This window comes from Barbus barbus (genome assembly GCF_936440315.1).
Source record: "Barbus barbus genome assembly, chromosome: 8".
NCBI classification, from domain to species: domain Eukaryota; kingdom Metazoa; phylum Chordata; class Actinopteri; order Cypriniformes; family Cyprinidae; genus Barbus; species Barbus barbus.
The window spans coordinates 11788442-11810436 of record NC_136736.1 but is presented as its reverse complement, the minus strand read 5'-3'; the positions used below and the strand labels follow the sequence as shown (position 1 = coordinate 11810436).

The 21995-nt window shown below is 41.7% G+C and overlaps 1 protein-coding gene across 1 annotated transcript in view; it reads left to right on the top strand.

Annotated features, from left to right (window-relative positions):
* galntl6 (polypeptide N-acetylgalactosaminyltransferase like 6) overlaps nucleotides 1-21995 on the top strand; it is a 253291-nt gene that overhangs the window by 62647 nt on the left and 168649 nt on the right. The window contains exon 3 of the mRNA XM_079423273.1: nucleotides 8479-8587. Within this exon, the coding sequence (XP_079279399.1) occupies nucleotides 8479-8587 (109 nt within the window). The remainder of the gene's footprint in view (nucleotides 1-8478; nucleotides 8588-21995) is intronic.

The window sequence follows — 21995 nt, the reverse complement described above, 5'->3', positions numbered from 1 at the left end:
GCCAACAAGAAGCACTTCAGAAATAGTTGAAATTGCATTAATCAGGACTCATTGGATGTTATAAAAATAATCAAAATTGTAAACTAAATCCAACCCTGATTATTTTATATAATTTCAAAATGAGTGTGTGAACCTCATGCTGGCAGAGAGTCACCACAGTCACCGCAGTCTCCACCAACGACACCAGATCCCAATCCCCTGATTTCTGATCACCGCCACCTGTCAGCACTAATCAGCAGCACTATATGCCTGCACTCCTCCCGTTCACTCACTGTCTGGTCTCAAACTTTCCATGTTGACTAACCTGACCCACTTACCTTTTGTCTACTTACCAGTTGCTCCAGTGTTCCTATCCCTGTTCTTCACCGCTCCAGTTCTCCACCGTCTCCACGCTCCACTGTTACCTCCAGATCCCCTGGAAAAGGAAAAAGGACATTCATACTCAGATAAGCCCCTAGAGACATTACCATTCCCCACCTGCTTACCTGGACATTCTGCTCATCTCATTCCCCTCTGCTACTACTCAATAAACCTGTTGATTGTATTGCACTTACCACTGTGTATTTGTTGGACATTATCTCGATGGAACTCTACTTCTCGTATACATGGATCTAACATGAAAACTGTTAATTCATGGCATTCAGCTTTTAATGTTGTGTCTTTTCTAAAATCTTTGTAAAAATTATTTTATTGTTATTTGTTTATCTATTCATATTAATTAATATATATTTATTATTTATCTTATTTTAGTCTACCAGGGGGTGAGATCGGTTGGGGTGGGTTCTAAATTTGTACAGCTCCTTTTTGTTTTGTACTATTGTTCCACAGTGTAGTAACTTTATAACTATTGTTCTAATTTTAGCTTTTAGGGAATCATTCTTAAGATTCAATATTTATATGATTAATTGATATTAATCAAAATGTCCAACTTATACCTTATTAACGATACCTCATTAACGACTCGTCCAGCAAGCATTACAATCAGTACGTTATCTTTTAACAATTCAGTTTTATTTTATTTGTGGCCAACAATAAAACAAACCAAATAGTACTTTATCAAAATTCATGAGCATAGGTAAACTTTGAGCGTAGGTAACGCGATCTTTTGGCAAATAGTTTCAGATTTTAAAATCACAGCAACAGACAAGAGATTTCTTAATAGAATCAAAGTTTATTTCACGACTCTAACACAATACTAAGCTAAATGACACAAAACAGAATACGTAAACACACACACACACACACACACACACACACACACACATTGCAGGCAATGAATTGTTTTGATCTGAAGAGAGTTTTAGGTTCTAATGCTTGTTTTCAAGAATGCTCTACTTCAACCTGAGGAAATCACACGCATAAATACAACCAATTTCCAGCAGAATTAGGAAATATTGTTTGACTTTCCTTGCTTTCAGCTGAGTTTCCATTCCTGGAAGTGATGACGCTCTCAGGAAGTTCGTTGCAGTTCTTTGGCTTCTGGTGTTAAAGTTTCTTTAGAAGTTTGACTGAGTCCTGATCGTTGTTCAATGCTCGGCCATGATGTTAATGGCAAGAAGCACTTAGCAGCGCAATCAGAGCAGGAACCGAAGTTCAAACAGCGCGTGAGCAAGCAGAGAGAGACGAGCTCTGAGACACACAGTTGGGTGTCTGTCTTTAACGGGCTAATTTGGGATCCACCCACGGGCGACTGACCCAATCGGATTCTTCCTGTGGGGCGGAGCCCCGCCCTGCACGTTTTTTTTTTCCATGCATACATTATCTGTTCAGTTATTTTATCACATGAAGAAATTATTGATAGCAGATTTCTATACGTGTTCTAATCATACATTGATGAGAAAAGACAATTCTCATCCACACCAGATTACTGCTGACGCAATTAGAAATCAAACATTAGGTATTTGGCATACACAAAGTACATACCTTAATTTTATGTACTTCATGGGTTAATGCATCGATTAAACAATCCTAAATAAATCACACCAAGCATGTGAAACTGAACAATAGTGATCAGGAAAATTATACCTCAAAAGATTACAACAATACCATAGATTCCAATAACACAGCAAGGTTATAAATGACATGAAAACAACCTTAATATATATTGTAAATATATTGTATATATTGTTTTCGAGTATATTGCTTCAATGGCAGAAGCTAGTATAATTTGTTCTTTTTGCAATCCTTCAGCAAAGCATTGAGTCTCTTTGTATGTTAGAGAAAGAAAATGATTGTTCAAATGAGAGAGAGAGAGAGAGAGAGAGAGAGAGGGGTTGTCCGGGGGTCACGAGTGTTCCGTTGGACACGCATCTGGAGATCTTCTTACCTCGGACGTGTGTCGTAAACACATCATTGAATTACTGCGTTAATGGTCAGGAAATCAGGGAGGGTTTGTGCTGGAGTCTTTTCCAGATGCCAAGGTCTTGTCCTGTTTCTGGTTGAATTATGCTTAAGTGATAAGAAACCTAATTATTAGATTAGATTAGATTCAACTTTATTGTCATTATGCAAAGTACAAGTACAGAGCTAATGAAATGCAGTTAGCATCTAACCAGAAGTGCAAGAATATAGTGTTTTATATACATATAAGTGCATAGTAAGTGAAGATATGATTTACAGAATGTACAGTGGAATTGCTATATACAGTATTGAGCAGAGTATATACATAATATAAATAGGAATGCAATGTAGGGATTGTATGTACATTATGAACAGAGCAATGTGGGATTGTATATACACATTATGAACAGCAGAGACGTGAGAACAGTGGTAATAAATAAATAAATACAGCTGGATGAGTGTGTGCAAGTATTGATATAACAATGTATTCTATGCAAAATAACAGCAGTGCAATATTTGAAGCCTTGAGACGAAGAACCATACAAGTCCATATTTTCAAATTTTGAGTAATAAGATTTTTTTCATTTGGATTGTGAACATTATATTATATATTTTTATTTTACTTGAAAATAGACAACAAAAGCTTCTCAATACTAAGGAGATAACATTTTTCAGTGTCAGTATTAAAAATCAAAAGTTATTGTGATTTATATTTCTGAAATGTGGAAGAACGGTATATGTCCAGTGTGGAATAACAGTATAACTCCAGTTCATCATATCACTTTAAACCACTAAAGATCTGATTCCTTTATCTTAGTTTTAATACAGTAACAGAAACTTCAGGTTAATATTAAGCATTTCTTTCAAGTTTATTATTTTAAAAACAGAAAATACAGTATGAACAATGGACAATACATAGACCTTCTTACAGTACAGGCAATAACAATGAATTATTAACAAAAAACAATATATATATATAAATAAATAAATAAGAGGACAGTTTTCCGTTGTTTATCATGATGGGCATAATCTCTGAACTTTGATCACTTCTTGTATGTTTAGATAGCTCCAATAGTGCACCTTGTCGTTTATTTAGAAAAGCTGGCGCAGCGCACCTGTGTATACTACTTTAAACTGTTCTCGCGCTCCGCCATCTCACAATATAAATAAATATGTAAACAAATAAACTCTGCTTGCCGTACTTTACACAGGACTGGCGGCAAATATGAATGAATACAGCTTTATTATATATGGTATGTGGTTTATTTTGATAGGTTAACTGTTTATGCGGTGTTTAGCGCTCCTCAGCGCGTTCAGAGAGGGAGAACGATCACATCATATACGGTTCTTCCACTCACCTCTTTCGGTGGATTTTTCCCCGGTTTTTGTTCTCCTCTTCGAGTCAAATATGGTTTTCCAGCATCCCTCAAAGCCTTCCTTACTCTGTCCTTCCATTTGATCATGTCGGCTCTCTTTTTTTTGCCGAGGTTTTGCCTTTTAATGTCCGAAGCGGACATGACAGCAAGCGGCATCTCCATTCTTCTTTGTGGACATAAACGGGTTTTCCGCGTGATGCTATTTTAACGTTTAAAATGCGGACTCTTGGTCGCGCGAAAATATCCCCAAACTGTTTCTGTATACAAAGTTCACACATACAATTAATGTCACATGGTTATCTCATTTTTTGTTTTTTTGGACTTATACGGTTGTTCGTCGCACACACTCATTTTAAGAAATAGTTTACTGTGCTTTGTACAGTAACAACTTTAGACAGTTTATATTGTAATAACTTTAACAATATGCAGTCTGTGCAAAATATGAGTAGTGCAAATGCATGTGTGTAAAGTACTGTGACCAGTGCAGTAATAAGCAGGTGCAGGTTAGATTGGTGGTGTGGCGTTCAGAAGTGTCACAGCTTCGGGGAAGAAGCTCTTCCTGAGCCTACTAGTGCGAGAGCGTAAGCACCTGTAACGCCTGCCGGATGGAAGGAGGGTGAAAAGTCAATGGTTAGGGTGAGAGGCATCCTTGATGATGTTTCTTGCCCTGCCCAGACAGCGCTTATGATAAATGTTCTCAATGGAAGTTAACTGGATGCCGGTGATCCGTTGAGCAGTTTTCAAAAAAAATCTTTAAGCACACGACCAGGTATTCCGTCAGGGCCAGCTGCCTTCCGTGCATTCACCTTACGCAGAGTGGAGTAAACATCTGATGTGGAGAGTGTGAGAGGCAGTTCACTGGGTTGATGCTCAGCTTTGAGTGAGATCTCCTTATTATTTTGATCAAAACGAGCATAAAAGTGGTTGAGCTCGTCTGGGAGGGAGGCAGAGCTGGAGGGGGGCACAGAGTTAGGTTGTTTGTAATCTGTGATAGATTGTATGCCTTGCCACATACGCCGGGGGTCTGAAGAATTGAAGTGATCTTCAATCTTCTGTTTGTGTGTGAGTTTGGCCTGGCAGATACCCTTCCTCAGGTTGGCTCTGGCTGAGCTGTAAGCCTCCTGGTCTCCAGACCTGAAGGCTGCATCTCTTGCTTTGAGCAGGAGGCGAACCTCTCTGTTCATCCAGGGCTTCTGATTGGGGAAAATTTTTATTTTTGTGTGTGTGGTCACTCTGCTCACACAACTGTTGATGTGCTCCAGGACTGAGTTGGTATAAATGCTTAAGTGATAAGAAATCCTGTTTTAAATACATTCCAGATTTTTCCACACATATGCCCCTTTGTTTTAGGGGTATCGTGAGGCGTTAAGGAGAGCAGAGCAGGATGCTTGAGCGCGGTGCTGGTCGTTAATTAACTTTATGGCCACAGATAGTGAAAGTAGTAACTTCCTCCGGAATGTTGCGGTCCTGTTAATAGACCTGTGTATGTGTTCTTGTTTTCGACCAGGCTCTACAACAGAATAAAATTCAATAAACAGTTGTTAACAAAAAAAAAAGTCTTTGTTTAACCGGGAAAGCAGAAGGAGTTTGTCCGTTCTGTTGGGTAGAGAGTGGAAATTAGCCAGATGAATGCTAGGCAACGGCATTCGAAATCCACCCTGTCTGAGCTTCACGAGCACGCCGACTCGCTTCCCCCGTCTGCGCATCCTAAAGCATCTAAACAGCGCCGCAGCTCCGGCAACTACTATGTTCAGCAAAACATCTGAATAATCGACAACCGGTTGGAGATTTTGTGGTGTGTTCTGCCGAATGTTCAGCAGTTCTTCCCTGGTGAAACTGATTGTGTTGGACAAACAAAAAACTGGAAAAACCAACTAAAACACTAAAGCAACTGGAGAGCCAAGCACAATGGCTGCCATGCGCGGCGCCATCTTGAGAACTAATCAAGTTCTGCTGTTGTACATGGCCTAATAAGAATGAAAAACCAAAACGTGAGCAATGGACATAGCTGTGAATGGCTGTGATTTCATTACAATCAAAATTTTAATTAATTTGTCATTTAAAACGGTTGCAAATAAGTATTCAATTAATTGTAATGAAAAAATTATTAGATTTTAATAAAAAATAACTCAAAACTGATTGATTTGTCTTTGTACTGGGGAATAGTGACACTCCTCCTACATGATTCTGCTTTGGAGCAGCCATATGAATTGGATATTGAAGGCAGTGACACTTTTGAAGGCGACATCCACCACTGCGCTTTGTTGACCACTTTTAATTAGGCAGCGCATTGTGCCGTGAGCCACCCCACTCCAGTCTGGACTGAGTCAGTAATTGCTAAATTTACTGTAATCAATGTGAAGAAAGCAGAGCTTGATGCCCTGCCAGAAAACTCCTGTGTGACAAAAATAGGAAAAAGAGAAACATTCAGAGGACTTAGTTAATCAGAGTCCTTTTACTTAATCTCAGATTTTTAACTATAACTGTATTTTTGAAAATAGTCAATTTCTAGGTTGAAAGTCTAAAACACCTTATTTTCAAAGCTCTTCCGTGTAAATTGTTGCTAACCTCACTGTTCTGGAAAACAAGAAGAAAATTAGAAACACTGGACTGCTGTGCTTTTTCTACATGCAATGTCTTTTTTCTCTTTTTAATATGTCTAGTTCCTGAGGACAGACTGTTTCCTTCGGCCCCAGATGTAGGCCATCATAAATGAAGAATGTTGTTTTGTAAGGGAGTTATATACAGGACATGGAGAAATAAATAGCGCTGTGGCTTTGCAAAGCAAAATTGAGGCCTGTGGGTTTGAGTGTTTCAGCTATTCTTGGGTTTTAGCCATTTCCTTACAGTATGCATACATCTGTCAGTTGTAGCGCTCCTCAAAAGCAGCTTTAATCAGTCGTTTCATTGAATTCAGCTGATAATGCAGTTAAACATGTCATTCATTCAGGTGACAATGCCACATCAGTGTGTTCATGCTGACTTTAGTGTTAAACAATCATGTGACCATTTTGTCCTATTCCGTACAGCCACAGTTTTTTTTATTAGTTTTATTTTTTCCAAAGTCCTTTTTTTTCTTCTTCATTTCTTCTATTCAATTTGTCATATTCATAAAATTTACTCTGACTAAAATGGCATCTAATTTTAGTAAATAAAAAATAACATGACTCAGGCAGATCAATCCCAGACACTCTTGACTATGATTGATTTATTTGAAATATTTTTTTTCTAAAACATTATTAGTGCATATTGTTAATATCACGCAATGTTGTGTTTTCTAGAAGAATACAATTTGGCAGCTTGCTGCATTGATTCACCATTTACTAGGGAGAACTGCAAGGGCTGAGGGTGTCATTTGGGACAAGGCCTACATATAAAATACTCACAGCAAACTTAAGTCAGTCATTAAATTTATAACATCAGCAAGCTTCACCTGTGCTTTGCCACAAAGTTTTGCCATCAGAAGCCTCTGCATCCCTGTGGGAGAGTGATATCCAACATTGCTGCCAGCGGTTCCCTTTTTGCAATTGTCAAGTCGATGTCATATTCTTCTAGTGAAATTCCCCATTGACAAACTCGGATGTGCTTGCGTTCTTAATTTTTTTTTCCCCAGAATCTCTCTGAGGCCTTAATAAAGCAATGCTTTTGTTTTTAAATTATTCACAAACAATGGAAAAAAGCCGCCCCAAATCCTCAGAGCTGCTACTGGAATCCAAGCACCTGCCTCCCCATAATCCACTCTGCTAAGTAGCACTCTAAATAATTTCCCTAAAAATCTCTGTGTCTTTTTCGGCGGATTAATCTTGAGTGAATAGTCTCTGTCTTTTCCAATTTCCTTACCTGAAGCATTTCCATGGTGAAGCTTGCACAAAGACAAAGCACTAAAAGGCATGTAGACCTATTCTGCATGTATGTCAGAAGCATGGTATCTCTGAGCTCTCATCAAAACCATTCGTTCTAGTGCATCCCCAGTGCATTAGCACCCGCCACCAGTGAAAATAGCTGTTATCAGGGGTCTATCTGTGAGAATGGGTAAATTGTAGATCAAATGGGGCCTCTTAGATCGCTGGCACTTTTTACATCCTGTACAGTAAATGCCTATTGCGCAAATAGAAGAGGCGTCGGTACAACAGAGGAGCACATTGCTGCACTTAAGCTATGTCTACTGCACACCACATGATCATTTTGAGATGCTTTTCATTCCCAAATTAGAAGAATCCACTAGGAAAACTGTAACATGTTGTGCTAGCATGATGGAATTGAAGGTTGGCACCAATTCTGCTCTCCCAAGATTGAGAAATCTTAGATGGACGTCCAACTAGGAAGGAAAATATGCACCATGCGCATGCAATTACTCTAAAGATTAAGGGTTGCACCCCGCATAACACAAACCCACAAGTAAACTATGTTTTTTCGTGCAGCTGATCAAATCTAAAGGAGAATTTTGCCTTTGGCTGGAATGTTCTTTATAATGTTTACGGATCAGATTGGAAAGCTTTCTGGTTATTAAGTTGCTGACTACACTGATTTCAGCCAACTGAATGTGTGTTCAAACATCAGCTATGTTTGAAGTTTTAATCAGTGCATTATAGGACAATTTAGGCATGAACAACAAGGTACCTCGGGGAGTTCTTGGAGATGTTTCAAATTGAAGTTAAATTACCTCTTATAATTATGCTCTTGCTGTTGTATTTTTTATTTGAGTTCTAACTTGATTTAGCTTGATAGTATATCTCACTTCAAAAAGTTTATTTCTCCACAGGGCTTCCCGCTGGGCTTAAATGATGGCCACATTTATACCTGGACTAACGGTTTGAGAAGAAGAGACTGGCATGACAACGAGAGCATCATGAAAGACAGCCAACGTGTTGGTACGTGCACTAAATCCACTGAATACTTCAGAATAGGCATTGTCTTTCTTATAATTGATACTTTTTCCTCTCAAAGCATATGAAAACCTCACATTATCACAGCATAAAGGACATCAACCAGACTAAAGAGGAATGATTTGATGATGATGACGTTTTCTTTATGGCTTTCATTTAGGGTAGGACATTATTTTAGAATCCCTGCCAAGCTGTCCTTGTAAATCAACTGGTTGCCCCTGTGGCTAAAGAGACTTTATTGATCCATCTGAATTTACGGCTGGTTAATAATGTAAGGGTGTCTTTTTGCGGTGTTAAATTTTAGCTGCATTAGGTCCACGGCAGTTAAGGATATAAATGGCTGTCGAGGTGCTTACTTTGGTGTTTATTTTATTCATCCATTTCCATTTTCAAGGATGACCCAAGGTGCTCAAAAGGATGTGGGTTTTGGCCAAGCACAAATTGCCAAAATCTTTGACTTGTTTACAATTTAAATTATAGATCAGTCAACTGCTGGCATGGACAGTAGGTATCGTGCCAGCTATAATGTATTTATTTATTATGGTGATGTCACGATTCTTTTAACATGCGTCATTGTCATATGTAATCAAGAAGGTGTGTTCTGAACAACTCGTGTCCGTCCATCGATCACAAGAGCGATACTGCTATTGGATAAAGATGTTGAATCAGACCATCAAACTAAGATGTTGATCTGTCAGTGGATGTAAAGAAACACTTTGCATAGTCTTCCTAAAGATCTGAGCATTAGAATACATGGATGAATGTTATTTATTAACGACATGCTTGAGCGACTTGTAAGATATCAGAGACCGAATCAGACGAATTTAAGATGCATCAGAACATTGAAACCTGAGAAGCGTAGATTCCAGAAAGAGGGGGCCTCAAAACTGTAACAGGACAACGTCATAAATCGGATTCCTGGCTCCTAACAAGCAAACTAACCAGCAAGCCTCTTTCACAGAATTGCTTACAACCTTGAGACAAAAGAACACTTATTGATAATTCCAATTCAGGAAGGAGACTGTCAAATGTGTTGCAAGTAATCAAGACTGATGGTCACATGTAAACCTGTGATAGAAAATCATGAGCTACAGACTCTCTTGGGTGGGTCTCCACACACAGAAGACAAAGAACCAGACTGAAAGTCCTTCGTTCATAGAGACAATCTGTTCACATGTACTAAAAATAATCTTAAAAGGACATACAAGTTATTTCTCTGCATAGAAATAACCTATACTATGTTTGTGAACTACACATTAGATTATCATGCTTTAATCAAATATTATGTATGGTTTTTTTAATCACTATTGAATAGCTGAAGGATTCAGATGCATGTGTGGTATGTATGAGTTTGAAAATTCATGCTTTAAATGTTTCTTCCAATCAATTCTTTGTCAAATGTATCATAGTCTTGTTATAGAAATCGATGTTCAAAAGTATAATTTGCAAGAGCCTGTAAAGTTCGGACCTCTGACTGAACAGATAACAACGATTTATTAGTGGGGTGGAGAAACAAAGCAATACCCCAAGCAAGGACAGTATCTAATTGGTCAAGACGTTCAGATGGGACGGTCTGAAAGCAGAGTTTAAAAACTCAGGACACCATCAAACTTCCTCTTTTCTCAAACTCTTTCTCTTACTCTCTTACGCCCTTTGTGCTTCACTTTTGCCACCGCGTGCTACTCTTTGAGTGTGCTCTGGCCCACGTGCCAGCTGCTACCGCAATGGAAAGAAAACCAACCTAGTCTCGTTACATCCTTTTATTTTTATTCTTTTACTTTAGTATCTTTTCTTTCTGTGGAGTTTCGTGTTCTAATGCAAATTTGCTACAAAGTCCAGCTCTGACTGCACTCGCTTCAAACTTCGACCAGACCAACTCCGCATCTTCAGCCAACACCCAAGACTTCACTTCAAAGACTACTGAACTCTCAACCAATCAAGTACACCTCCAGGTTCTGACTGAATCAGGTGCATTTAATACCAATTTTAGCCTCATTGAGAAACTCAAAGCGAGGGTTAAATAAGTGATTGATGGTTGTTCAGGTCAATGCAATTGAACATATTGCTGTAAACTTGGGATTTCACATTTCCATTCTCTTAAACTCTGATTTATATTGAAAAGAGAAGTATCTTGTGTTTTCTGCTCACAAGTTAATGTCTTAATCTGCCGATTTGGTTACTGGGCTATTTAATAGTGTTTTCACTATATTTTGGATTTTAATATCCAGTGCAGAGTTTGTTATACAGCTCATTCAGTGAATCGCTGTAACAGTGATTCTGTTCAAATCCCTATAAAATCATAAATTATTCCCTTTGAGCTAAATTAAACTATTTTCTTAAATTACATGTTAATATTACTTGTATTACGTTACAAAGTTTGTTCTTCACATTTCACAACGTTTTGTGAAACATGCTGCTGGTTTTTCAGAGCATCTGGCAATACCAAGCATATTGTCCTTGGAGGCAATGCAGGTAAGAACATTATTTTTTATCCTTACTCTGTTAAGACACCAAGGGTATCAATGTTTGAGTGTTGCTAGTAAAATCAGTACATACTCATGGCATACTGTACATGGAACACTTTTTGTAACACAGCAATAATAATGGTACATTTAAAGCTATATCTACAGAAAACTATATACCAACAGATTGTTGCAATAGCTGTTGTTGCATTTCAGTTTCTTCTGGCTTGGGATCTGATTCAGGCTCAAACATATACACTCACCGGCCACTTTATTAGGTACACCTGTTCAATTGCTTGGTAACATAAATTGCTAATCAGCCATTCACATGGTAGCAACTCAATGCATTTAGGCATCTAGATGTGGTGAAGACGACTTGCTGAAGTTTAAACCGAGCATCAGAATGGGGAAGAAAGGGGATTTAAGTGACTTTGAAAGTGTAATGGTTGTTGGTGCCAGACGGGTTGGTCTGAGTATTTCAAGAACTGTTGATCTACTGGGATTTTCATGCACAACCATCTCTAGGGTTTACAGAGAATGGTCCGAAAAAGAGAAAATATCCAGTGAGCAGCAGTTGTGTGGACGAAAATGCCTTGTTGATGTCAGATGTCAGAGGAGAATGGGCAGACTGGTTAGAGATGATAGAAAGGCAACAGTAACTCAAATAACTACTCGTTACAACCAAGGTATGCAGAATACCATCTCTGAATGCACAACACATCGAACCCTGAAGCAAATGGGCTACAGCAGCAGAAGACCACACCGGGTGCCCCTCCTGTCAGCTAAGAACTGGAAACAGAGGCTACAATTTGCACAGGCTCACCAAAACTGGACAATAGAAAATTGGAAAAACATTGCCTGGTCTGATGAGTCTCGATTTCTGCTGCAACATTCAGATGGTAGGGTCAGAATCTGGCATAAAGAACATGCAAGCATGGATCCATCGTGCCTTGTCTCAACGGTTCAGGCTGGTGGTGATGGTGTAATGATGTGGGGGGTATTTTCATGGCACACTTTGGGCCCCTTAGTACCAATTGAGCATCGTTTAAACGCCTTAGTCTACCTGAGTATTGTTGCTGACCATGTCCATCCCTTTATGACTACAGTGTACCCATATTCTGATGGCTACTTCCAGCAGGATAATGCACCATGTCACAAAGCTCACATCATCTCAGACTGGTTTCTTTTTTTGTTAACAACTGTTTATTGAGTTTTATTTTGTGGAACAGTAATACAAAACAAAAAGGAATTTAAAACCTTAAACTTAAAAAATAAATAAATACAATTAAATAAATAATAATAATAAACACATTAATTAATATAAATAGATAAACAAATAACAATACAATTATTTTTACAATGATTTTAGAAAAGAAGACAACATTAAAAGCTGAATGCCATGAATTTACAGTTTTCACGTTAGATCCATGTATACGAGAAGTAGAGAGTTCCATTGAGATAATGTCCAACAAATACACAGTCCAGGTTCGTCTGTCCATTGTGTGAGGAGGATTCCAATGTTTGAGTAGTATTTTTTTTGCTGCTGTGCGAACAGCTAACAGTCAATATCTTTGTTGGACGGACAAGGTGAAGTCCCAAAAGTCATTCATGAAAAAATGGTGCAGAGTCAAACATCTCAGTACCCAACAAATATGATAGGTCCTGTGAGAGTCCAAAAATGTGAGAGAGAGGGGCACTCCCAAAAAAAATGCTAAAACGTGCCTTAGCCCAAAAAGTTTTAATAGATAAAGGTTTGTATGAATGCTCAAGAAGAAAGAGATAGATGACTGAAGCAGAGGAGGAAGATTCCTCAGAAGGAAGGATTAGTTTGTGCAAAGGGTGAATAGGCAGTTGAGAGTTCCAAGGCACCCCATATGCCCATAGGGCCGATCTAATGTGCAAATACATAAAGAAGGAGGTGCCTGGCATATTATATTATTATTCTGGAAGTATTTTAAACCACTATCATCATAGATATCTCCCAGAGTGTTTACTTTATTATGAGTCCATTGCGGACAATGAAATGGAGAACTGCCTGACAAAAGGTTATTATTGTGGAAAATAGGCGAATGCCTATGCCATTTTGTAACTAGTTGTGAACGTCTTTCAACATCCCTCCATGTGGAGAGGAGATGTGTTACAATGGGACTCAGACTGGTTTCTGGAACATGACAATTAGTTCACTTTACTCAAATGGCCTCCACAGTCACCAGATCTCAATCCAATAGAGCACCTTTGGGATGTGGTGGAACGGGAGATTCGCTTCATGGATGTGCAGCCAACAAATCTGCAGTAACTGCGTGATGCTATCATGTCAATATGGACCAAAATCTCTGAGGCATGTTTCCAACACCTTGTTGAATCTATGCCATGAAGAATTAAGGCAGTTCTGAAGGCAAAAGGGGTTCCAACCCGGTACTAGTAAGGTGTACCTAATAAAGTGGCCAGTGAGTGTACATCTCTGTTAAAACACATGACATGCTGTAAAGGAGGGTGGGGATACTATGCAATGAAGTTAGATAATCACATTCTCAAGAGGTAACCCCCCTTTCATTTCTTTGTTTTTCACAGAGAGCGAAAATGAGGATGGAAAATAATAACTTTTACAAATATATGCAAAAACATAATAAAAAACTGCATTTCATGGCCCCTTTAATATAAATGTTAGTGCTAGTAAATAGTAGCTTTAGTAGCTCTTCTCATTCCACCTTTATTTTCTAAATGCCTCTTCGGGGCCTGCAATTCTTTTTCGATGAATGCATTTTGACATTGCTGGGCATTTACATTATAAATAATGTTTAACTTCAGATACTTGCAAATACTCTTAAATCCCAGATGTCAAATGCAAGTGCTCAGGATAGCAAATAATTGTGTTCTGCAGATAACTGTATGAAAGTAAGTACCCAGAAAGAGGCTTGTTTTGTAGCTCTTTGGAATAATGAAAAAAGAAGTCACTTTTAGGCAGGGAGATTTGTCAGATTAGAGGGAGGATGGCTTTTCTGGCGCCTGCAGGCAGGACCACGTCCTTCTGCATATGGCCCACTCGGCCCAACTGTTCTGTGTTGACCCGTCACGTTGGAGCATGCTGCATTATTCTGTCAGAGGGCTTTCAGAGCACACCATCTGTTGGAGACAAATCTTAAGATAGCAGCTTTCATTATGAAAAAAAAAACACTCACAAATTGTTCATGAATCTAGTTCACTGGAGATGGTAGAATATGAATGCCAGAAAGGAGTAATAGATCTTCCCGGATTAAAGCATAACAAGGGGTGTTTATTATTAATATTATTATTATTATTTATTATTACTTTTTAATTAATTAAAAAAAAAATTTAAACATGCACATAAAGGCTTTTAAATGTATGTGTGTGTGTGTGTTTGTGTGAGAATGTACAGGTTTTTTTTAAAGCATTGAGTTTGTGTGTATAACATATTTAAAATATACATAGAAACACTATAAATGTATTATTAGGTACAGAATAATTTAGCATTCTGAAGAAGCAATTTCTAAGTTGTACTTATCTTCAGCCCAGCATGCAGAGACCTTTAAATCTAACTGACAAATCACAATGACAGTGACATTCAAAATCATATATTCAGGAGTGGAGATCCTGGTGTGTAAAATTGCCAAGTTATATAGACTACATCACATTATAATAATTCAGTAGTCGACACAGAACAGAGGTCCAGCTGATCCAGTACAGAACCAGTATTTATCAGATTTAATGCTTGTTTTGCAATTACACCAACTGAAGAAAATCCTTTGCCTCTGTTATCCACATGCCTGTCAGTGATCAAAACCGCAATGCTTTCTGAAGCCTTGCCCCAAAAGTTCTGATAACAATAATAAACTCTGCATGGAGCTGTTGTTCAGTGCTTTTAAGAGGCAAACACGTGTACACAGTTACACTGAGGGCTTGTGTGTAGGAGTATTAAAATCTGTAATTTTGCATTATGATTTAAATGTTCTGTTTAACTCTGTTATCACGCCAGAAAATGCCAGAGGAGTGGGTGTGAAGTTATTGTAATTATGCACATATCAGAGAGATGACTTTGTGCTGAAATGCACTAAGGGATGTATTTAATGAATAAGGCTTACAGACATACACACACGCACATTATGTGCATACATACATACAGTATATGCGGGGATATACGCACAAATTTTATACTTGCATATAGTACATACAGACAAATACAGAACCTCAATGATCTGTTTTGCTAGAATATTCTCTCAATGCTCCTAATTAGCAAAGCTTTCAAAGTCATGCGAGAAAGTATGTGTTAATTACTCAAACACGTTGGCTTTCCATGGTTTATGGGGACATTCCATAGGTGTAAAGGTTTTTATGATGTACAAACTGTATTTTCAAATTATACCAGTAGCTAATGAACATTCACAAAAACAGTTTTGAAAATGTGCAATTTTTTGCAGTGTTTAAAAAAATAGGATAGCCTGCACATGTGTTAAGGACGTGACAAAAAAAGACCCGAGTTTTTGCGAGACAACGGAGGCCTATTTGTAGACTTTTCTGATTTACAATGCACCGCCCAGAAGCAACAATATCTGCCGAATGGAAAGGGTTGTCTATTCACAACATAAAATATAGCATACATAGGCATTTTTTTTATTTAAATAAATTAGTTTTTATGTTTCAGAGGAAAAATCAGAACGGACGGACATCTCTCCGTTACGGACATGACAGTTCTGAAAGCAGAATTTATCCGACAATGGAAAAACGTAGCTAAAATGCTTTAAAAACTTTAAGAGACCTCTAGCTGGTATTTAATAGGGTTGCCCCCAACAACGTAACTAGTCATTTATTTAAGTCATTATTAACTAATCGCATGTTTATATTAAAGCTAATAATCCAATGAGCTTCAATTCCACACTCAAGCACACATATAAAGGTTGCCACCAATCACAGGCATAAGTCGCCTATGAATGTGTTGGAAAAAAGGAGATATTTTAATTATTTATTAATTCTCTTTCATCTCCAGAGTACTGGACGCGCCTTTAGAATGAATGCAACCTTCATACATATTACAATAATCAGGACATATTTGTTTTTGAATTGGTTCGTTTAAAAGAAGACAATTTAAACTTTCTATAAATATAGCCTATTTCACATGTCTGTGAGGCAGCCATACACTGAGTTTCGGTTCTTTTTTTCTGACGCGCTCCAGCTTCAGAGATGGCAGAAAGCGCGTCCTGCTTTCATTAATAATAAAATAAAATCAATTTCGAAGTGATTTTAAGTTGTTTCATTATCAGGAAACAAAGCTGTTGCCTTGAAAATAAAAGCAGTGCGGTTGTATTGCATACACCTAATTACACCTATTTACGATTGACTTTTAGTTCACAATTAACGAATTACCTCACGCGGGCCGGTCAAAGACAGCCAGAGGGCCAGATGTGGCCAAGGGGCCATACAATGCCCAGGTCTGCCCTACACCAACCCTACACCTAAACCTACCCCTCACAGGAAACTTTCTGCATTTTTAGATTTTCCAAAAACTTAATTCTGTATGATTTATAACCTTGTTTCCTCATGGACAAGCACAAGGATTTTGGGTATTGCCACCTTTGTGGGGACATTTTTTTACCCATAACGTAGAGATTACGAGGACCACCCACACACACACACATATTTTATCATTCTCACTTAATATCCATGAGATGGTGTCATCGTAAGTTTTCTCTAATTCTGGTAAGGTTGCATGTTCAATAATAACATGACAACAACATCTTTGTGTTTTGTGTGTGTGTGTGTGTGTGTGTGCATTGCCTTTTTTTCAAGTGACATCAAAATATGATGAAAATATCAATAGATGCATTTGACAACATTTGTGTTGTTTTGTTTTAAAACTTTTCTATTTTGTGTACATCAAAGAAGAACTCTTGCATTGAATTTTCTGTTCTCAGCCAGCATGTTTTTTGTAGATCAGACAAAAGATCTGTCGGAATGCATTAATTACATTGGTAGGATAGTGGTTTGGTGTTGACTTCAGTCTGTCAAGAGGAAATTCCTCATAGGAGTGTGAAAATCAAAGCAGGAATGGCGGAAAATCCGGTACTCTCTGTATAAATATCCTATTTTCAGTGAGGAAGTTAAAGCGGCAGCATGAGCAGTAATTAACATTTTGATCAGTTTCAAATCTATTGTGCAGGTAAATGAGAGAATATTGCTATCAGCACTCTGTAGACTGTTTGGCTTAGATATTAAATATTAGTTTATATTAATAATGTCAGGGAGTCTGTTGGTTTCAAGTAATTCAAAGCTCCATTAATAAAACCATTTTTAACAATTTTGGAATAGTGTTTTCTTAAATACGTTTCTTTTGGAAGAATATGGCAAAGGAAATAGTCTTACCTTTTTAGTTGATTAATGCGTACTGTTAGTTGACAGAGAAAAAGCATGTGTGTATACTTAGATGTTTGAGAGCTGTATTGGGGATGCTAGATTTCAGTTTCCTTTTGGCATTTAAATATTCAAGAGAGAATAAAATGTTGTTTAATGATTCAGGCAAGCAACTGTTCTCAGGGAGATTTTAGTGGCACTGATTGGTCAATTACCTACCCAGGACATGAGGAAACCATTCAAAGTAGAATCATGTCTGATGAAAAGGTGCTGTGCAGCTTGCGTTGCTACCACAGGACGTATTCTCACATTTCATCAAAGGGTACATGTCTTCTCAAAACTGAAATGCTATGCACTGCTTCAGACTGCTTGAGGCATTTTGTTTAGCACTTTAAAGAGATAACTCTCATCTTCTCACCCTTATGACATTTAAAGTTTACGTGAGTTTTTTTTTCATGTAGGAAAATAAAAAGTTTTGCAGAATGTAAACTACAAATTTAAATTGGCTTATTTTAGTGTCAGGAGTACATATAAAACATTGTAATGTCATATACAAATTTACTGTCAAAACAGTAGGAGTTATAAATACATTCTATTGTGTAAAAGTAATGTATTTCTGTTTTTTTTCCATAGACCGCGGGCAGGGTGGCCACTCATGACCGCTCCCCAACCGGTGAGGGATGTGTCTGTCGCTAGTGTTACGCGGCGACAAAGAGCTCCCAACACCGGGCCCTGAGACAACAACCAAGGTTGTCTCCACATGTCTAAGGCACGTAGGCATCGCCGCGTGACCTTGATCATGCAAAGTGGTATTCCCCTCAGGGAGAACCCCTTGGTCTTGAGCCACCACTCTAGGGGTCTCATGTACAGCAGGCCAATAGGTATCACGTTGGACGCAGCTGCCATCAGCCCCAGCAGTTTTTGAAACTGCTTGACAGTGAATGCCTTCTTTCACTCTCTTGACTGAGGTGAGGATTGACTCAATCCGAGCAGGAGACATGCGTGCCTAAATCGTGGTCGAATCCCACACCACGCCTAGATAAGTGGTTCCCTATCTGTCGGTCACTACGAGTTATGTCGTGACGACATTAGGGGATTCACTTGGGAGCCCCGACTGCCTCTGATAAGAGAAAACGCCAATGAAATTTGGCTAGTGGATTTTGCATACCTGAGCCACTCCCCGTGCATACGGGTATAAAAGGGCGACAGGTGCATCCACTCATCAGATTTTTTGCTTCGGAGCTGAGTGGATGAGAAGTCTAAGCGATCTCCACAAAGCCTTCTGCCTCAAGAATTTGTTCCTGGGTGGCGTCACGGTGCAGACAGCGGTGTCCCTGCAGCAGCGATTCCCCTGGGCACTTCACCTGAAAGAGCAAATTTCTAAAACACTGGGCAGTTCGCGTCTTTTTAAAGATGCCATTCCGTCCGTGTTCTCTTGGTTGCGGTCGCTTCCTGTCCTCGGATGACGGTCACGAGCGTTGTCTTCAGTGTCTGGCCATCCAGCACGCTGAAGATGCGTTTGTGGATGAGTCATGCGCCTGTTGTGGGCGTATGAACATGGCAACGCTGCGATCTCGCCTTTCCTTTCTGAAAGGATTGGCACCCTCTGCCGCCACCCGTCCCGGTCTCTCTGGCTCGAGCAGAGGACCGCCGGCTGGCGCTCTGGGAGATCTGAGGGTGACAGTAAGAGCTTCTCCGCCGGGTACGTCCCCGCGGACCTCTTACTCCTCTCGCAGCGCTTGTTCCGTCCGGTTCCCGAGTGATTTCGCTGGTTCGCCCCACGGGGCCGCCAGAATTTCATTCGGTGCGCCGCCCAAGGATCAGATGTCGATCGCGGCATCGGGGGATGGGCTTTCGTCCTCTGAGGATGAACGATCGGCGGGGCTGCCCCCCTCGGGTGTTGTCGCCACTGCCGATCCGGACCCAGAGCTGACGGCCATGCTTGCCCGGGCAGCCGTGAGTATCCCCTCCCCTCCGCCCCGTGCTGAGTCGTCACCTAGGCTGGTGCGTCGAGCCTCTCGCAGGAGTGCGGAGCCCCCTGCGCCTCAGCCGGCCGCCAAGTCCTCCAGGAATACGACAAAGCGGCCCTGACGCGCACAACCCGGAGAAGGAGGAATTTGCTCTTTCCCAGGAGACGACGAGGCTAGCGTCGCTCCTTCCCCCGGAGGAGGGCCGGGTGGAGAATCCTGTGTTTTCTTTTGTTTCTGTTCTGCCACTGGCTCAAGGGCCAGTGGTACCCACATTGTCAAAGAAAGAGCAATTTCCCTTTCCTCCGGGTTCCCAGGTCTGTGGGCTGACAGTGTGCGACGCACTGCCTCCTCACTCTCACCCGAGACCCATATTGCCAGTGGCCAAGAGAGTGCAGTCTGGGGACGCGATGCCTCCCCGCGCACCTCTAGCCAGTCCCCCCGGGGACTTAGGGAGTTTTGTGGGGATGAGTCAGAACGCACCACCTTCTGTTCTATCCAACCTTACTCCCCCTCGCTGCACCACTGCGGGCACGTCGATTGTGCCTTTGGTGCCACTTGCACGGTATCTGGGGGCGTGGCTTGCGCTACCCAGCCCGTCTCGCTGGCTCATTCGCACAGTTCGACTCGGCTATGCGATTCAGTTCGCCAGGCGGCCTCCCAGGTTCAGTGGCATCCTCGAGACTTCGGTGGCAGTCCGAGATGCACCTGTCCTGCGCGAGGAGATTGCTGTCCTTCTGGCAAAGGGTGCAATCGAGCCGGTCCCTCCAGCCGAGATGAGGCAGGGGTTTTACAGCCCCTACTTCATCGTGCCCAAGAAAGGCGGTGGCCTCCGGCCAATCCTGGACCTGCGAGTCTTGAATCGGGCCCTACACAAGCTCCCATTCAAGATGTTGACACAGAAGCGCATCGTCAAATGCGTTCAGTCCGCGGATTGGTTTGCAGCGATCGACCTGAAGGACGCTTACTTTCATGTCTCGATTCTCCCTCGACACAGGCCGTTCCTACGGTTTGCGTTCGAGGGCGGGCATGGCAGTACAGGGTCCTCCCCTTCGGGCTCTCCCTGTCTCCCCGTGCCTTCACGAAGGTGGCGGAGGGCGCCCTTGCCCCGTTACGGGAAGTGGGCGTCAGGATCCTCAACTATCTCGACGATTGGCTCATCCTGGCCCGGTCGCGAGAACAGTTGTGAGGTCACAGGGACCTGGTGCTCCGGCACCTCAGCCAGTTGGGGCTTCGGGTCAACTGGGAAAAGAGCAAGCTCTCCCCTGTGCAGAGAATCTCTTTTCTCGGTGTGGAGTTAGACTCCGTGAGTATGACGGCACGTCTCACGGACGAGCGTGCCCAATCAGTGCTGAACTGCCTGAGTTCCTTCAGAGGCAGGACAGTGGTTCCGCTGAAACAGTTTCAGCAGCTCCTGGGGCATATGGCATCCGTAGCCGCAGTCACGCCGCTCGGGTTGCTTCATATGAGACCACTTCAGCACTGGTTACACTCACGGGTCCCGAGATGGGCATGTCGCCGCGGGACATGTCGTGTGACCATCACGCAATCGTGTCGCCGCTCTTTCAGCCCCTGGTCGGACCTTGCCTTCCTACGGGCCGGGGTGCCCTTAGGACAAGTGTCCCGGCATGTTGTTGTCACAACAGATGCCTCCAGCATGGGCTGGGGCGCTACATGCAACGGGCAGGCAGCCTCGGGGCTCTGGACGGGGCCTCGACTGCTTGGGCACATCAACTGCCTAGAGCTGTTGGCAGTGCATCTGGCCTTAAAGCAGTTCCGGCCACTGCTCCTAGGCCAGCACATGTTGGTCTGCACGGACAACACTGCGGCTGTTTCGTACATCAACCGGCAGGGAGGTCTACGATCACGCCGCATGTCACAGCTTGCCGGCCATCTCCTCCTCTGGAGTCAGTCACAGCTCAAATCGCTGCGCGGCGTCCACATTCCGGGGGAGCTCAATCGTGCAGCCGACGCGCTCTCACGACAGCTCACGTTCCCCGGAGAATGGCGACTCCATCCCGAGACGATCCGACTGATTTGGAGTCGATTCGGGGAAGCTCAGGTAGACCTGTTTGCTTCCTGCGAGTCCTCCCACTGCCAGCTGTATTTCTCCCTGGCTGAGGCCCCCCTCGGCACGGACGCACTGGCACACAGCTGGCCTCGGGCTCTGCGCAAGTATGCGTTTCCCCCAGTGAGCCTGATCGCACAGACACTGTGCAAGGTCAGGGAGGACGAGGAGCAGGTCTTGTTGGTTGCGCCATATTGGCCCACCCGGACCTGGTTTCTGGAACTCACCCTCCTCGCGACAGCCCCTCCCTGGCGCATCCCTCTGAGGAAGGATCTTCTTTCTCAGGGGCTCGGCACCATATGGCACCCGCGTCCAGATCTGTGGAACCTCCATGTGTGGCTCCTGGATGGGACGCGGCAGACTTCAGTGGCCTGCCACAGGCTGTGGTGGACACCATCACTCAAGCTAGGGCCCATGCAACTAGGCAAGCCTATGCACTGAAGTGGAGTCTGTTCGCGGACTGGTGTTCTTCTCGTCGAGAGGACCCCCGAAGATGCACGGTTGGAGTAGTGCTTTCTTTCCTGCAAGAGAGG